Source organism: Phyllopteryx taeniolatus, chromosome 15 (assembly GCF_024500385.1).
Source record: "Phyllopteryx taeniolatus isolate TA_2022b chromosome 15, UOR_Ptae_1.2, whole genome shotgun sequence".
NCBI lineage: Eukaryota > Metazoa > Chordata > Actinopteri > Syngnathiformes > Syngnathidae > Phyllopteryx > Phyllopteryx taeniolatus.
In genome coordinates this window covers 3,622,927-3,641,564 of record NC_084516.1, presented here as the reverse complement: position 1 = coordinate 3,641,564, position 18,638 = coordinate 3,622,927, and the positions used below count along the sequence as shown (strand labels likewise).

Sequence of the window (18,638 nt, the reverse complement as noted above, 5' to 3'; positions counted from 1 at the left end):
CGTTAGCGTCCTGTGTTAAATACATGTTTTGTTTTTTGTTTTTTGTTTTTTATTCCCTGATGGATAGTCTTGAAATTAGTGTAGTAGATGGTTTTTTTTCCCCTTTTTTACTATTTTTTTAAATAAAAACAATTATTTTAGTTTTTTTATTATTATTATTTTTTTAAAAACGCAAAATAAATGAAGCACCAAGGGAAAACTACAAATTCCAAGCCTCCTCCTCCGATACACCGTTGGGCCAAACCTCACTCTACCTCTGGGAAATTTCCGTGTACACTTCTCCACGTTGAAGAAAGAAAAAAAAAAAGAAAAAAAAAAAGACCACCTTCTATCCATCAAGACGCCTGTTGTGACGTCCCAGACGCCACCCCCTCCCCTCGTCTCCCCTCCCCTCCCTGTGGGCATCTCCGTAAATGTGTAACACAAGATGACAGCTCATCATCATCATCATAATCCTTATGATCAGGCATGTTGAGAGACCCGCTTGCTCCTTCATACACACTTAGTCTCAGTGCTATGATGTGCATATATATATATATATATATATATATATATATATATATACACACAAGTGGTGTCGTTCTCATGGAGGGCGGAGGGGGGGGGGGGGGGGGGGGGCGTTGATTGACAGGCGCGAGGGAGCGCATTCGCGCGCTGCTCGCTCCCTCCCTCACTCCTGCTCGGAAGCAGACCCTGCGTGGATGTTGCAAAGGGGAAGAAGCTTCCGCGGGGTTCTGCTGAGAAACTGCACCACTGGAACTTAACATAGAAGCATTTTCTTTCTCTTTTTTTTCATGGAGTAAAGGACTTTTTTTCTCTCTCTTTTTTTAATAATTTTTTAGTAGTGTTTGGGAATTGTGTGTGTTTTTTTTTTTTTTTTTTTTTTTTTTTTTTGGGGAGAACATTCCCTGCGGAATAATCCCAACCAGCAGTAGATACCATTTGCAGCAGAAGCAGACCCAGGCACGAAGTTCCTGCACGCAAATGGAGTAAAGCGAGGCTGCGGGACTTGCACGGCTCGGATGTGTTCGCCTTGGTGGATGTAATGCGCACATTCTCCGCGGGACGCTGACCGGCCGATGGGGGAAACATGGACACCTCTTCAGAACTCGAAGATGGGACTCGCCACAAGAACCAGGTGCGTCAGCAGGATATGTGGAAAAGGGAGTGTGTGTGTGTGCGCTGCTGGTAATAAAGTGTGGACATCATTCACAGCCACCCTCCATTCATCCAGCATCCGTCCCTTTGCCCCGGGTAATGGCACCCGCGCTCCCCGGCTTGGTGGCGAGGTGCCCGGCAGACATCTCGCCGCAACTCCCGCTGCGGGCACCGGGGATCGGGGGACACAAAAGCTCCCATGAACTATTAGATATGAGGGGTGTTATTAAATATATAATAAAAAAAAATATATATATTTATTAAAATTAAACTATAGTTTTATCTATTATTATTTTTTTAGCAGGACTTTGGAGTTTTAAGTGATTAACACTTCACATTAAACTCATTGAAACAACAGGGGGCGCTTTTCCCCCTCATATATATATATATATTTTATATATATATATATTTTTTTTCTGCACCTAATATTGGTCATGCAAGTTTTCCACAAGGTCACCATCATGTCACAAAGGGGACCCTAGGCTCACATTTCACCACACCGATGCACTTAACCCCTTTTTTTTTTTTTTTTTTTTTTTTGGAGCTTATTGCTATAATCATTCTCCGCACAAGGCGCCTCCTCTGACTCATTTGTGGAGATGCTGAGAATTAAGAATTCCACCCTTGCGAGTGCGCAGAATCAACAGAATAATTCATTTCTCCCTAATCGATATTCCGCGAGTCGTCCGCTAGACGTTGGCAAAATTCCCGGAATGTTCTGTTCCTGTGAATCCAGCAGAATTCCGCACAGATCATAGCACTTCCCTGAGACATCCAATCACGTTGCTCTGATGTCACTCCAATGCTGCTCTCATCCTCTAGAGGGCGCATCTTCATAGTATTTAATGACTGCTGTGATTTAATTAAATTCTTTGTCAAAGGCATTTTTCGACTCATCGCTCGGAAGTCACACTTTTTTTTTTTTTTTTTTCCCGCCCACCAATTTGTCACTTCTACTTTGAGAGCAAACGCTCTCGTGCGCCATTTTGGCAAAGTCTGACAAGTTTCCCGCTGATATTCGCCCGCCTCCTCGTCAAAAGGAGAGCCGGTGAGTCATTTGGTAGCATCCTGAGCCGCTGTCAATTCATATTGACTCAATACCTAAGAGGTAATTTGTCATGTTTGGCGTCCGGCGTAACCGAGATAATTCTCCGGAGATGGCGATCAATGGCGCCGCGGGAAGCGAGCGCGCAAACGTTTCGAGTGTTGTATGAATGGTAAATGCAAGGGCTTTAAATTAAGCGGAAACACCAAAAAATGTGCTGGCGCTGCCACTGTGACTGTCATGTTGCTATGACTACAATATAACGCAAACTTTGTTGAACTGCAGCTAAAATGTTGAATTTAGTAGTCCTTGTGGAAAAAAAATGCAGTATGTCAGCCATTTTACTGGAATGTGTTGTTCCCTGACCGTGCTCGTAACTCAAAACATTTGCGTCTTAAATCTTCTTTCCCCATTGAAATAAATGGAGATTACTTTAATCCGTTCCAGCCTCAAAGGATTTTGTAATAGAAATCTATAATATTATACTTTATTTAAAAACAAAAATACAGTAATAGACATTAAAAGTAAAGTACAGTAAAAATAATTAAACAGAATGTAAAGAATTAAGCAGTGTGCGCATCATGATTCATTCATTGCGACTCCTTCTGGGGTGTGTGACTTGACCACCGGGGGTCAGTATAGTACAATCATGCTGGCACAAATGAAGAAGACTTTCGCAACTACGATAAGAGACGAAGTAAGCTGCAGTAACATTAGTCGTTTTTTTGCAGAGGATAAAGAATACATGCCTGTGAATATTGTTAATCTCTATCTATATGTGTTGCTGCACCATTGCTTAAAGCGTTTCAACAATGCCACATAGATGCTATTCGTTAGCCGGTCTATGGCGTTTTGTAATGTTCGTTATCATTAAGCTAAGAGGACTTTCCTGAGGCAAAGCTATGTGTTTGTTTTAAATACACGTGTAATTTGCTTTGTTTTATGTTTAGTTTGAGACTAAACTTCAGCTGGGAGCGGCAATAAACAGCTTGAAGCTTCTTTTGGGAAGAATTCTCGCCAGTTTTAGCTGCCACTTGTTGTCAAGTGAGTTGAACCGCACACCATACAGCGTTCGGAGCTTCAATTTTTGCTTGCAAGTAAAAAAATGTTTAAAATAATATATATATATATGTATATATATATATATATATATATATTGAATATATAATAAAATTATATATATATATATATATATATATATATAATATCTATTTTTTTGTTTAATCTGGGAAGGAATAAGGGATAGAAAAGCAGTTAAATAAAAATAAAAGCATTTTTCTTTTGACGCTTCTGACTTTTTTTCAAAACTTATTTTTTCAAGGTAGGAGGAAGAAAAAAAGTGGCATGATAAAAATAATAAGAAAATATTTTTGTTAATTCTATTATTATTATAATTATTAGAATACGTATGTTCATGAAGAAGAGAAAAAGCATCTATATTTAAAATAACAAAACAATATAGAATTTTCTTACTCAGCATCGGTCATTTAAAAAAATATCTTCTGGGAAGGAAGGAGGAAAAAAGCTGCTATTTTTTAAAGATTTAAATACAGCATTTTCTTTCCACATAAAAGATATTTTTTGGAACGTTTATTTCTTCTGGGATGGAAGGAAGAAGAAGAAGAAGAAAAAAAGCAACTAACCATTGAGACTAAATGAGACTCTAATACGGCGACTGGTACGAGCACGAGGATTAAAGGCGAAAATGTGTCCCGCAACCCCCGAACGCTCGCTCGCCTCTCATCACACGGCGTCGGGGAACGCCGCTAGATGAGCCGTTTTCCCATTACACACGTCTGCCGTAAACTGTACAATGGCGGCCCTGTGCTTTATCTCCATCTTTTTTTGGGGGGGGGGGGCAGCAGGGCTCTTCGGAGAACGGAGATCTGCTCTTTTTTGTCTTGACGCCTCCCAACTCTGCATATTTGATTTGCCGCCGGAGGTGCGCTGTCACCCCCCGGTGCCCTTTTTCCCGCAGATGGAGGCCAATTAAGAGGAAAGCGCGACTTGAAAGTCTGCCGGAGTCTTAAATCTCCTGACGGCAGACGGAGGCAGCCGGCGCCAGGCGGTCAGCTACGTCGCTAATTGAGACTGAAAGAAGCAAACACGACTGTCAGCCGGCGCGACTTTTAGACGCCGTCGGATTTGTGCTGCCGAGTGCTAGCTTGTAGTCAAAGGGCAAACGTCACGCACAAAGTCGCGAATGGAATACAGTGTTTTTCAGAAGAGCCGCCCGACATTTTGGAAGCAAACAATAACACTCTGAACAAATCCAAACTTTACCGAAGCACGAAAAGTCCTAACCCGCCTTGCAGTCAACGAGACGCCCACACACGAACATTTCAAGGGTTACATCCTCATCGGTCATACAAATTGGACGCATAAAGACCGCAAAAATGTCAGGGATTCTCAAAGTGTGGAGCTTGGGGCCACCGGTGGTCCGCCAAAGAACAGGATTGGTCCTTCCGTGGAGATGAAAAAGTTCGTTTCGTGATCCGAAGTGATCCCGATTATCGGTATTATCGCGGCAAAAAATATTCACCCATTTGTTACGTTGTTACGTTGCAGGTCAAATGAAGCTGTTTTCAACTTTAAGAATCGAAAACAAATTGTGAAAATGTAAAAAAAACTAAAATTACAATAAAACGACTTCAATTTTTGTACATTTTGGAATTTTCTTTATTTTTTCATGTGCTTTCTCTGTTTTTTTGCTGTTGGGGAGAAGCCGCAAAATACGATAGTGACGCGAAATATGGTAGTGACGCTAATTAAAATTGGTGTCAGAAGTGGGATACGAGTGCTTGTGTGTGTGCTGTGTCTTTTTAGTTTGTATTGTCATTATTACAATTGTGCATCAAAAGATTCACCCCAAAGATTTTATACAAAAAAAATTTCATTTGCATCTAAAATGTAAAATTTATTCTGGAGTCTGGCGCAACTGGTGTACGAAAGTTTCCTTGAAATTCTGGCTCAAAGTCGGATTGATTATAAAAACTGAAAAGCTACAACTTACATGTATGTTTTTTTTCAGAATTGTGAATAAGTGGTATAGTATGTATACTCACCTAATAAAATGTCTGACGAGTGTCGATTCCGCATCCGAGCTTGCGCAACACGCGGCGGGCGGCGTAAATCGAGGTCGCCGGCGTGAAAATGACGCCACCGGTCGGTAGATTTATGTTCCTGCGACACGATCGGTCGGCGGGCTTTCACAAAAGCCCGGACGTCCGGGACACTCGAGGCGAAGCGTCAATCCGCCCGACTTGCCGACTCCGCTCGCAAATTAAAGTATGTGACACTCAAAACGCCTCGCCGCAAAAACGGCGGAAATTGACAGAGTCCGCATTAAAGCTCTCACCGGATGACAGGATGCCTGATGCATTTGTCAAGCGCTGGATACGATGTAAAGTTGTTGCCATGGTAATAACTCACTTGTCAATCACATCTGTTTGAGAGAATGGAAATGTTTTCTCGCACAGTGCAACAAACATACGTGAAAAGAAAAAAATACAAATGTGAGAAAAAAATGAAGCAATAACAAAAGTAAAATGAATAAATATATATCTTGTAAATGGCGCGATGCACAATGGCACAAACAATAAATTGCAATAAAATCCTCCAGTAAAAAAAAAAAACAAATGAAGTAAATAATAAATATAAATTGCGTGATGGACACAATGACACAAACAAATCAAAACAATAAAAAAAAGCAAAATATGTGAAACATTATGAATAAAATAGATAAAATAATGATTCATTAAAAGAAATAAATTTAAATGAGTGACAAAGGATGTCACATCCCAAAATTATTTTTCAAAAAAGTAAAAAAAAAAAAAAAAAAGTGCTTAAAATGAACAAAAAAATAACTTAAAGGAACAAAAAAATATTAAATAAAATCATCACATATGATAAATACATAAAAAATGAACAAATATAATACAGGTAAAAAATAGAGAAATAATAAAGAAAAATAGGCAACTTTTTAATTGCTATGGCATTTAGCGGTAAACATGGGAGTTATGTTTAATAATCGAGCCACTGAGAACTACAGTGGGCTAACTCAATTTTCATTGTCATTTTCCAGTACAGTGATTATATATATATTATAAGTCATCTTGGTGATTTGCAGTATATGGCAATGATTGCTTTTTTGTTTGTTTTACAGAAATGGTGCATTTCCTTAGATTATGAGCTCGATGAGACGTAACTCGAGTTTTCTCCACAACTGAGGTCCTGTCGCCATCTTCAATTTTTATTTTCCTATGTTGTCAGTATCGTCTTGCTCGGTTGCCTGAAAGAAAAGAAACAAACTTGGATGAGAAAAAATGTTTAGCGCAATCGTGGTCGAAGTCCAAACATCCATCAAATCTATCGATATTTCATGAAAAATGATGAGTAGCATTCACTTCTATTTACACGCAACTTCCTTTCTGAATCTTCTATTCTCTCCGGATCTCGCTTTCTGGGATGTTGAAATCAGGAATCTGGAATCAGGAAAAGCGCTGCGTGCAACAGTGGGGCGCCCGCTATGTGCCAAAATGGGAACAAAACCTTGATTTAGACCAGCATTCACCATCAAAATAACAAAAAAAAAAAAAAAAAAATGGAGTTAGCCCACTCTTGTTCTCAGTGGCTCATTGGGCGTTAGGATTGCGAATCCTGACACCACACCGCAAATCTCGCTCATGAACAAACACGAAGATCCTGCGAAGAAACGTCGAGCGTTGGAATTGGGATGACTTTAATATCCTCTTTTGTTGACATGCAAATGAAGAGACGCAGACACGGAGGACGATGGCAGCCTCTTAATTGTTTCCGCCGGCTCCAATTAACGCCGACGGGGGCGACGGCCGAGTCTACAATTTTATATCGCGAACGCTTCTTCCACGTCGGAGTGGCGCGGCGTCGTGTCAACGCGGAAATGAATAATTAACCTCGCTTCATTTTGTTTAGGAACGCGACACGCCGCGAATTTCGCAGAGAAAAGAAAAGGACTGCACTGTAGATTTTTCCCATATCTGTGCTTTATTTGACTATTTCTTTTTCAGATGACTTTTTACTATTACTCTACATTTGAAAACAGATAGCTGTACTTTCTACTCGTTAGTTTGTTCGAAACAACCGGCAATGGTTAGGTAATGCACAATGCCACAAAAAAACAAAACAAAACAAAAAAATCTGTTACTCGCTGTCGTTAAGTACAACAAAAATGTACACAGCACAACAAAAATGAAATAAACTATGAAAATACAAAATAAATAAATCAATAAATAAAAATAAATGAAATGAAAGCAAAACTAAAAAGTAACAATGCTTCAATAAACGCGGCGAGCATTGGCTAAATCATTTCATGATGTAAAAGAAGGAACCTTTTTTTTTAAATCAATTAGTTTTGAAGGAAATGCTTATAAGCTATCTTTTTTGTTGCTGTTGTTGTGAAAAATAATCGCAATACTTGGGATAAGCACAAAGGAAATGTGGAACTAAAATCCATCCGTTGCATGTTTAGCACCTTGCAGCGTGCGCGCTACACGTGAGCGTTGCGCCGTCGTCGCTGGCGTTCGGCGGCAAGCGGGCCTATTGTTAGCTTGAAAGTGCGTGTCGGCGGATCAAAGCGACAACGAGCCGTTACTGTACTGTCAATGGCTTACGTAAGTTAGCGGGCGCTGCGTCACATGCTGTAGCGGAACGTTCGGCGCGTTTTTGCTAGGAGACCTCGCAGTTGTGCTGTTTTTTTTTTCGTCATTCTCTCCCGACGCGTAAGGTCACCGCGTAAGCGGTGGCAAGTAACCGAGTACAAATACTCTGTTACTCTATGTAAGTGGATCAAATTAGAAATGTAACAATGAATTTAGGCAATATAGCGTTAATGGCAGTGGTGGGAAGTAAATAAATATATAAATATAAATACTCTGTCCCTTTACTGAAGTAGATTTTTTCAGGTATCTGTACTTGTTAGAGTAGTTATTTCCCCCAAAATGTATATTACTTAAGTTCGGTAAAAATGATGGCAAGATTTATTAAAACAAGTAAACATACCAAGCCAAAAATAAAAATAAAAAACATGGGGAAAGTAGATTTTTCAGGTATCTATATTTGAATATTTATTTCCTGGATGACTTTTTGATTTACTCGTAGACAGATACAGATTTAATTTTTTTTTTTAAATTTAAGTAAAAGAATTGACTCAGTACTCAGTAAAAGAATAGAATCAGAGGAGGACAAGACCAGACGAGGAAGGCCACAGCCGGGCGGATGAAAGCTAGGAAATTAAAGCGGGAAGCTGATAAGAGTGACGCCGGCGGTGTCAGAAGTGGGAGAGCAGCGGACGACGGTCACAGGGTGCGGATCAAGGTCCCGCGTCGGCGTCCGATGAAAGGATCGCGCCGGCTCAAGAGATGATGATTCGCAATCTCGCAACTTTTACATCATCATCACCCCCCCCCCCCCCCCCCCGGGCCATGCGCTGAGTCGGCGTCACTCGCGGCGCGTTTCTTAGTTATATATTTGTTAATAAATGATTCTTTTCCCGTCAAAAGCCCTTTCTCAGTTGTTTTGTAGATTGATGTGGGACGAAAGCAAAAAATACCAGCGTCACGTTTCTTTTCCCAAAAAGCTCGCCTGTTGCGTGTTCTCCCACACGGGTTGCAAGTGAAGCTATCTTAAAACGAGTGAAGGAGTCGAGCGAGACGATTCGTTGATCTTTTGACTCTTCCCGGCTTCCACACCAGACCATCTTCTTCTGCCTTTGTCCTCCGTTGCTTTAATTTTCCCTTATCACTCGTTTTTGTCGTACAGTATTCCGCTTCTCTGTGAAATTGGCTCCGCGTTTTCTATGCGGGCACGGCTTTGCGGAGTTAAGTGGAATCTATTTCCTGGCGAGAGCATTGGGCCTTTTTTTTTTTTTTTTTTTTTTCTCTTCGTTACCGCTCCTCTCCTGATCCTGCTGATATGGGAGAATCGGTGTGCATCTTCTCCTGCGTTTTATCGTGTGAAATGCAAAAACATCGGGACGAAGCCACAAAGCAAACAATCCTGCCAAAGCTTTTCTTTGGACGATGGTAGATTGGACATTTTGCGACATTTTAGGTGATAGAACAGTGGAAAACAGAGCAAACATTACAAATAATGCAGATTGAGAAAAAAGACAACAGTAGGAAGTAATCAAGTACAAATATTTACTTGAGTATTTATTTTTCGTACGACTTTTGACCTTTACTCCTTATATGTAAAAACAGTACTTTTTTACTCACTGGCTCGTTATTTACTCTTGCAGCCTTTAGAAAGCATTGCGTTGGCAGCATAATGTTAGCATTTTGGCAATCGAGCTAACAACAAGATAACAATATTTTACAGATAATAGTCCAACACATTGCTTATTTAAGTTGATTTATGAGATATTTTGAGTGACTTTACATTATCCGGAGTTTTTACTTTAACTTGTTTCATGAAGGGTTATGGAAACAAGCAAAAGAAAAAATAAATACATAGGTAACTCTAACCCTAACAACCTAGCACCTAGCCTCTTTAGCTCAGCTAGCTTAGATTGCCACAGATTGTTGTACAGTAACTCGGCCTCACGTTAGTAGCGTAACATTAACAATCTGGCAAACAAATAGCGTTATTTTTCCGATAATAGTTATAATAAATACATTACTTGTTGTAGACGGATTTGTAGTTTTTTTTTTTAATTTTTATTCAAATTCTGTTCATAACTTTTATGGACAGAATTTCTAGGCGCAGCCGAGGCGTAGAGGGGGTCCGGTTTGGTGGCCTCAGTATTGCATCTCTGCTTTTTGCAGATGATGTGGTTCTGTTGGCTTCATCAAGCCGTGACCTCCAACTCTCATTGGAGCAGTTCGCAGCCGAGTGTGAAGCGGCTGGGATGAGAATCAGCACCTCCAAATCTGAGACCATGGTCCTCAGTCGGAAAAGGGTGGCATGCCTTCTCCAGGTCTGGGATGAGATCCTGCCCCAAGTGGAGGAACTCAAGTATCTTGGGGTCTTGTTCACGAGTGAGGGAAGAATGGAACGGGAGATCGACAGGCGGATCGGTGCAGCGTCTGCAGTGATGCAGACTTTGTATCGGTCCGTTGTGGTAAAGAAAGAGCTAAGCCGAAAGGCGAAGCTCTCAATTTACCGGTCGATCTTCGTTCCTACCCTCACCTATGGTCATGAGCTGTGGGTCGTGACCGAAAGAACAAGATCGGCCGAAATGAGTTTCCTCCGGGCTCTCCCTTAGAGATAGGGTGAGAAGCTCGGTCATCCGGGAGGATCTCAGAGTAGAGCCGCTGCTCCTCCGCATTGAGAGGAGCCAGATGAGGTGGTTGGGGCATCTGATTCGGATGCCTCCCGGACGCCTCCCTGGTGAGGTGTTCCGGGCATGTCCCACCGGGAGGAGACCCCGGGGACGACCCAGGACGCGCTGGAGAGACTACATCCTTCGGCTGGCCTGGGAACGCCTCGGGATCCCCCCGGAAGAGCTGGATGAAGTGGCTGGGGAGAGGGAAGTCTGGGCGTCCCTGCTGAATCTACTGCCCCCGCGACCCGACCCGGATAAGCGGTAGAGAATGGATGGATGGATGGATGGATAATTCAAATGACGATACGCCGTGCCGGATAGTTTTATCCAGAGCCTGCATTTATCTGGATTTTTTGCGTGTGTGTGTGTTGGGAATGGGGGGGAAACAACAACAGGAGCATGTAGCTGGCGGCCTTAGCTTAGCGGGTTAATATTTCTATTGTTGGTAACTGGTTTTCTTCTTGGTAGCATACAAAATTAGTCTTTTGGCTAACGAGCACAGCATTGTGCGATTTTTGCTGATAATACAACAACATAAAGTTGTTCTTTTTTGCCAAATGTATCCAGAGCCTGCGCTTATCTGGGTTAACTTTGTGTTTGGGAAGAAACAAAAATAAATCTGGGACCTGTACTTAGCCTTGTTAGCTTAGCTGGTTAAGCTCGCCACAGATCGTAAAATCTCACACTAGTAACATAATGTTCTCATTTTGGCTACTGAGAATAAAGCAACATAGCATTTTTTTTTTACATGTAATAAAAGTACACCGCCGACCTTGGAGCACATTATTCTGAACTTTTTTTTGAGGGACTAAAATGACAATGCGCACGACCGCATTGTTTTTTCCGAAGCCTGCATTTATCTAGGTTAATTTGGATGTTTTGGAATGGTAGAGTTGGGCGGGGGGGGACGGCAACTAATAAGAGAATTAATGAAACTTTCAGATTCATCGAATCATAGAAGATCAGTGTAATCGGGCGTTAATCATGTGGTTGGATCTGGATCTGGAGCAGAAGAAGAACACGGATTCGTGCTTTTGCAGGACAACCGCGGCGGAATAAGCCGGGAAAACAGAGGAGAATGCTCAGGCGGCGTGCCAGAGCATCTGTTGATGTTGGGAGTTTGGCATCTGCCCCGCTGTTTGCTGAATAGCGGCTCTTTGTGTTATCACAGGGAGCCCGACTGGCAGAGTGGCTTCAATTGAGCCGCTTTTTTTGCTCTTTAACTTTCTTTCCTGCCGCCGCAGGATTGCTTCTGCTCCCGCTCCAAATGGAGCAATTTAGCGCAGTCAAACGCCATCATCGCTTAACTGCTCTCAATGAACTCGCTCATGATGAGCCTTTGAGGCGCTCCGAACGTGATTTGGCGTAGAGAGAAAACAGAAAATGTATGCAGTCCCAAACACAAAAAAATAGCCCATTCACTGATCGACATGAAATTGGGTTGACATGTTGATCATAACAGAACGCGAAGGAAAGGTCTCAAGGACCCGTGCCTGAAATTGAACAGTGAAGTTGGCCATTTTGGTTTGAAGGAGCCATTTTAGAGTAAACTCGAGGAAATTCGGCCGAATGAAGCAAAATTCCATTTGCGGCGTCACTCGCGTCATCGTGAGCGAGCCGGAGAGTGGCTTCTGGGAGAGAGCTAGCAAAGGAAATGGCGCGTGAGAAAAAACCACCGAGGCCAAGTATTTATTGCCACCGTCTTATTAAATGGCAGAGACAAACGGGCTTGCGTCTCCCCGTCCCACATTTCTTCATCATCAAAAAAATCAATCGAGTCTGTGTGTCGTTATTTCAAATGCAAATGTATTGTTTTCTGCCATCTTTTCTTGTCCTTTGTCTGCTATTTTTTTCCCCCAAGTCTCGATTCCAGATGTAGTCAGCATTTTATTGGGCTTCTTCGTTGTTTCTGCCTAGCAACAAGTCACCTGGAAGTAGAATCTGAGCAAATCTGTTGATTTATATCATGGTTCTCAAACTTTTTTACACCATGTATGACCTAAAAAATAATAATAAAAATAAAAATACTCATCTCTCCAAGTACGAAAAAAAAAGACGAGAATTGCCTTCATCGTCATTGCACTGTGGGTGCAACAGTGGTTTTATTCCTAAAAAGTATATTTAATATTATTGTATGACTCTAACATTATGCACGGTTTGAACATGAACACTGAACTTAAATATAGGGATAAAACAAACAATACTTGAACAAGAATTTAATGAATATGTATTTCTAATAAAAGTTAAATAAAAACGGAACCTAAAAAGTTGAAAAACAAACAGATCTTCATCATAAAATGTGCAAATGTGTTCTACGAGAACGTTAAATACAACTGAACTTTACTTAGGCAGTGATTGTTTTGCATACCACTAGCCGGGGCACACATACTGCTAATGGTCCTAGTACTACACTTTGAGAATCATTCATTTATATCGTTGGACCCTAAAATGTACTACAATTGATCATCAATCATTTTAGTGCTTTTTTGGGGGGAGTCATTTCTCGGTATCCTTGTCCTTGCTCGTTTTGACTTGGTCGTCAGCATTTTTAGTAGAGTCCTTTGTTTCTGCCTGCCTGGTAGTTCATGTTCTTCCTAGCGAAGAATTAGAATCAGAGCAAATCAATTCGCTTTATATTGTTGGACGCGCTTGCGAGCAATTAGCTATTTGTTGTTGCAGTGTTGTAGTACATTGTTGCCTGAATAGAGATTTCCCGGGTATGTAGCCAACCTCTGCTGCTGTTGTTGTTGTATTTTTTTCTCCATTTCATATAAAAACAACAATCCCGCGACCCTTGTGAGGATAAGCGGCTCAGAAAATGGATGGATGGATATAAACAACAACTATATCAGTCCAAATTTGCAGATCATATTTTTGCTGAAGGGAAAAAAAATCTCCATCATTTGCAACGGGAGCAGAAGCGCTCCTGTTTTGCACCGCCGGGCTTGTTTTTCATTAGCGGCACTGGCAAACGTTTTTTCGAGCATATCATTCCCGACGAGCAAAAGCTCCCGCCCCCTGGCTACGGCTGAAAACAAGCAACATATTTACTATTTCCCTTGTTTCCTCTGGTGAGACGTTGCACTCCTTTGCAATAGCAATGAAATTGGATATGGAAATGGTAGACTGGCGCAGGTCACTACTTTCTGCTGATGCCGCGCAACTCGGGCAGCGCGACGGGGTCCTCGGAGAAAACCGACATGCCGACGCGGATAGCATCACTGACGCACGCTGACACGCGAAACCTGGCACATGCACGTACGTGCAACTCCCTCGAAGATGCACGCTGTTGCAGAAAAATAGGCACACAGTCAGTCGCTGCACTTGATCGGTAATCGGATATTTCCTTGCGCTCACGGCTACTGCTCTACTCCAATCCTCCAGGGGGCAACGTACTGACCGATTGATGACAGCTCTACCTGGGCTTGCTTTAAAAGTACCAGTGCCATCTTCCTGTTTTCAAAAATGTCAAATTGTTTAAAAAAAAAAAAAAAAAAAAAAAAAGTCTGCAAGCAATCGTTTTTTATGGGCAAGGTCAAATTTAGAGTTGCGCGACTTGAGTGTAGTACCACATTGAGCCACAACATGCCAGGCAGCACCGAGGTCTAATGCAAGAGATGCAGCGTAATTAACGTTACAAATAAGAGGGGGGGGGGGGGGGGGGGGGGGGGGGGGGGGGGGAAGCAAAAAGCTCCGCAGAAAAACACAAAAATAGGCAAATTTGTGAATAAGGTGGGATTCACTGTTTATACTAGTTTAGTGCATCTTTTTACACCAAGTACCACCGTGAAAAATCGCAACCAACATCAAAATACTGTGAATTGTTGGCCTACGTTTTCGTTTTATTCTCAAAATTAATATTATTGTGATCCACATAAACACTATGCACAGTTTGAACATCAACAATACGCTTAAATATAAAAAAAAAAAAACCTACTTATAATGACAATTTTTAAATGACTAAATGCAAATGTATTGAACTAAATGCAAATGTATTGAACTAAAAAGTTAAATACAACTGAACTGCATTTAACAAATAAATATACTGTCTTAAAAACAAATCAGCCACTGTAATATTATGCGCAGTTTGAGCATTTCATTTGGTGATTTTATGTGTACCACTAGTGCTATATTAGGAAAATGTCATGAACATTTTATTTATAAATTTTTTTGGGGGCCATTTCTGTTGCAGTGGCATCCCGAAATCTTTTTTCCACTTATTCGTCGAGATTTATACTGAGTTTAAGTCTCACAAGACTCAGTGAAGTCTGGCACGACGGCGTGTAGGAACGCGGTTTGACCTTTTAAATTTGCAACAATGATTAAAAAAAAAAAGTATTTGAATTCATTTTGGTACATTTTCACTCCAACGCCGCTGCACGTCGGCCGTTTTCGCTTCCCCCGAAAATGTTAAATGGAATTTAAAATATATATATATTTTTTTTTTCCGGCCAGTCTGTCAATCATTTCCGTCCACTATCGGGAGTATTTTCTTAAAAGGCCCTCTCACCGCGCATCTACGCTCGCTCGCGTCACTCTCTCTTGAGCCATTTATCTGCCAGCTCCAGTCAAATCTCCCTTACGCATGCCATGACTAATGCATGAAGATGTGCGAAGGACGGGAATCGGCTGCGGAGAGCAGTGAGCGAGCGGCGTCTGACGTCCGCGAAAGTCAGCAATTACAGCGTGCGCACAAAGAATGTCAAGTGTACATCACCCGGGCTGGCGACGGAGGGAATAATTGCCGTGTAATTGCTGACAAATTGCTCCTTAGACTTGATGAAGGCTCTGGTTTCTCTTTTTTTTTTCCCTTCCTTTTTATTTGTTAAAAATATACCAGCCCAAAGCCTTCCTCTCGCTCGGGACACGGGAAGCCGACGATTGTTTGCCGAGCGTTCTGTGATGTGTTAACATAAGAAATCAATCAGGCTCACGCACCTCCCGCAGCCCTTCAGCTGCTATCGATTCATCACCGGCGCGCCCAAGATGAAGAGCGACTCTTTCGCCGTTGCCATGCCCCAGAGACGGACAGAGAGATGATGGTGGGTTTGAGGCTGGAGACTGAGGGGGAGGAGAATTCATTGAGCAACATTAAAAACCCACAAAAAAAAAAGTCTCAAGAAGCCATGCTCAAAATAACACAGGAAGTCTGCCATTTTGGATTGAAACGGGGTATTTTCAGGTCATTTTCGCCATTTCCAGCTGTCCTGTAAAGGCTAACTTGTCCTAAAGATTTTTGTTTAATTGCTACTAAATTTACTCAAACGATAGATGAAAGACTCAGTTATTATTTAAGGATTAACATTTTTGCGCGTGTGGGCAGATAATGACCATAAGGTTTGATGACTCACCATAAAATGCAAAACTCTAATTATTGGGGGAAATTAAGTCCCCAAAGTCGATTTCTAGCAATTTTTTTCCTACTTATTTCAAGTAAAAATGAGCTTGAAACAAGTGAAAATTGTCAAGTTACTTTTTACGCAATTGCCACGACACCCAAAACTCTAATAACTCAGTTAGGTCTGAGCCAGTTTCTCTTAGTACATGACATTAAATCCCACAAAGAAGTCTCAAGAAGTCCTCCATTTTAGTTTGCCGTGGCCATTTGAACCTCATTTCAGCCATTTCCCGGAGTCCTCCGAACGTGAACTTGTCCAGGAGATTTTGTCCGACTGTTTCCAATTTGAGCTCGACACGAATCTGTTCGGCGAAGGCCCGTTTACCGCTGATCGCACCTTTAATGCTCAATTTGACATCTGTATGCTGCGGTGCTGTCAGCCCGCTGCAGAAAGGGGTCGGCGGTCACCTGATGCGGCAGAGGTTTCGATTCCCCGCAGACGGCGTCGGTAAACTCGGAGGCGACGTGGACAGCTGCTCTCGCGTCGTTTGCATCGTAATGAAGCTCACATTTGAACCCGTCACCGGCATAGCATTAATCACGCAAACTTTAAAGAACACTCGTTTCACTAAAACGTCTTTAGGAACCGTCTGGTGCAAAGGCCCTCTCGGAATTCCTTTGACATCTAAATCGTACATGCTTGGAAAATGTCCCAATTTTTACCGAAGATTTTTTTGGGTGTGTTTTGGGGCTCCCCAACACAACTCAGTAGCGCCTCCTGGACTGTTAGGATAATTTCGCCCCCGACAGCACTTTCACGAAAAAGGCTCATAGACTTGTTGGTTTAAATTAGCCATGGTGGGCAAATTTCAGGTCTCATACGACGATAAAATGAGCCCCAATTGGAAGCAGGTGTCCTGCATGGAGGGGCAACATGTAATTGAAAAATATTCGAGCGTTATAATAGTAGAATTTTCCTCTTGGTAAATAGAAACAATTTGCTTCAGGGTAGACTAGAGGAGCCTGAAAAAGAAAAGTCATTATCACACCGCATCTTCTATTCTGTTAATATTATGACTTTTTTTGGCGTGTGTAATTTGACTATTGGACCTCTCGAAATCGAATGTACCCTTCCGGGACAATTAAAGGATTCTCCGTCCTTGTCTTCTTCTTCTAATTATATTCTCAATGATTTTTCCCGCCCGATTGTGACGCCTCGCAACCACGAGCGATGGTACGTCTATATCCAATTTACTTTTTATTTTACGTCTCATGAATGATTTGTTACGGGGACTTTAGCCTTGTAGGTTAACTCCGAGCCCTGCCGCGCACTGCAAAACGTGGCCTTAAAGAAACAAACAAACAAAAAAGAATGCAATGAGGAATACAGTGGTGCCCTGAAATGCACGTGAGCCGAATTAAGAGTTTTTCAAGATACTAGCCATCTTTCAGATGATTTTTTTTCCCCCTTTGACTTGCGAGCAACAACCTGAGATATGAGCGCCGTATGTTGACAGTGAACTCAACTCACTTCACAACTAGCAGCAGTTTGAATAAGTCTATGAGAAAAAAAAAGAGGCTTCAAGCAGTTTATTGCCACGCCCAGTTGAAGTTTACTCTCAGACTAAACATCAAACAGAGACGATTACACACATTGTGTATTTAAAACAACCACATAACTTTGCCTTAAAGTGGGCTAGCTTAATGCTAATGCATAATGGGGAATGGCAAAGACAAGCTAACAAAACTTGATGTTGCGGCAGTTATAGCCTTTTAAGCAAGGGATATTTGAACTCAAACGGTGGAGAAACAGGCATATATTCTTTATCCTCTGCAAAGAATGCCTAATATTACTGAGGCTTACTGGGGAGCTGAGATGTCTCCATTGCTATTTGCATGTCTGTATTATACTGCCCCCAGGTGGCCAAGGCATGCACAGCAGAAGGAACAGCACAATGTCCATTGAATTGAAGCAAAAAAATAAATAAATGTGGCTAAGTTGAATTTCTTTACATTCAATTTAATTCTGTCTGTACTTTTTTTTAATAGAGTAGAATATTGATATCTTTTTTTTTTTGCTTTTGTTTTGGAAAGCTCCAACCGATTAATGGTCTTTGCATTTATTTCAATGGGGAAAGATGATTTTTAGTTACGAGCGTGGTCATGGAACAAATTCAACTCGTATCCACTCTATGTCACTAAATTTAAATGAAATGATCTGCTATTTGAAGTTAGGATAAAGTAAAAAACATAGCTAGCCCAAAACGAAAAACACCAATGCCTTAAGAAATTGTGTATTTATGCTACCTAAACCAATAGAATGATGGCTTTTCTTCTTTTAAGCTAAACTTACTCGTGACCAGTAATAAATTGAAGATATAATAGCTTGTCAAGACAAAAAAAATAAATGCTCGAAGCAAGCGAAGTGCTCTTGCACGCAAATACTGCCTAGCAAGAAGAAGAAATATCTTGGTAGACAAAGAACGAGCATATTTTGCATCAATTTCAGATATTTCATCTGAGTGCCGTTTTCAAACTCATTTTGCAACATTGCCATGAAAAATAAACGGCTTAGCAATGATTTGATGATCTGTAACTTCCACAATCAACCCAGGCTAAACTTGGCTCCTCCCCAACCCACTGTACTTCTTTCGTATTTAGCCAGGGCTTCGAAAGTATCATGGAACGTCTTGTAGCGTTTGAGAACGAGCACCATAACTGAATTTGTGAGTTTTTCAGCAAGGGGATGGGTTCCATGGAAAACGGCACGGGATCCAATAAAACGCTGTGTTTAT

At 41.5% G+C, this 18,638-nt stretch overlaps 1 protein-coding gene across 2 annotated transcripts in view; it reads left to right on the top strand.

The window, feature by feature from the left end:
- The first annotated feature begins 710 nt into the window (after positions 1 to 710).
- The window catches only part of fibcd1b (fibrinogen C domain containing 1b), a 90,160-nt gene continuing 72,232 nt past the window's right edge, over positions 711 to 18,638 (top strand). For both annotated transcript variants that reach the window (XM_061747515.1, XM_061747514.1), the window contains exon 1: positions 711 to 1,138. In XM_061747515.1, coding sequence (XP_061603499.1) covers positions 1,091 to 1,138 — 48 coding nt within the window. In that variant the 5' untranslated portion in view covers positions 711 to 1,090. The remainder of the gene's footprint in view (positions 1,139 to 18,638) is intronic.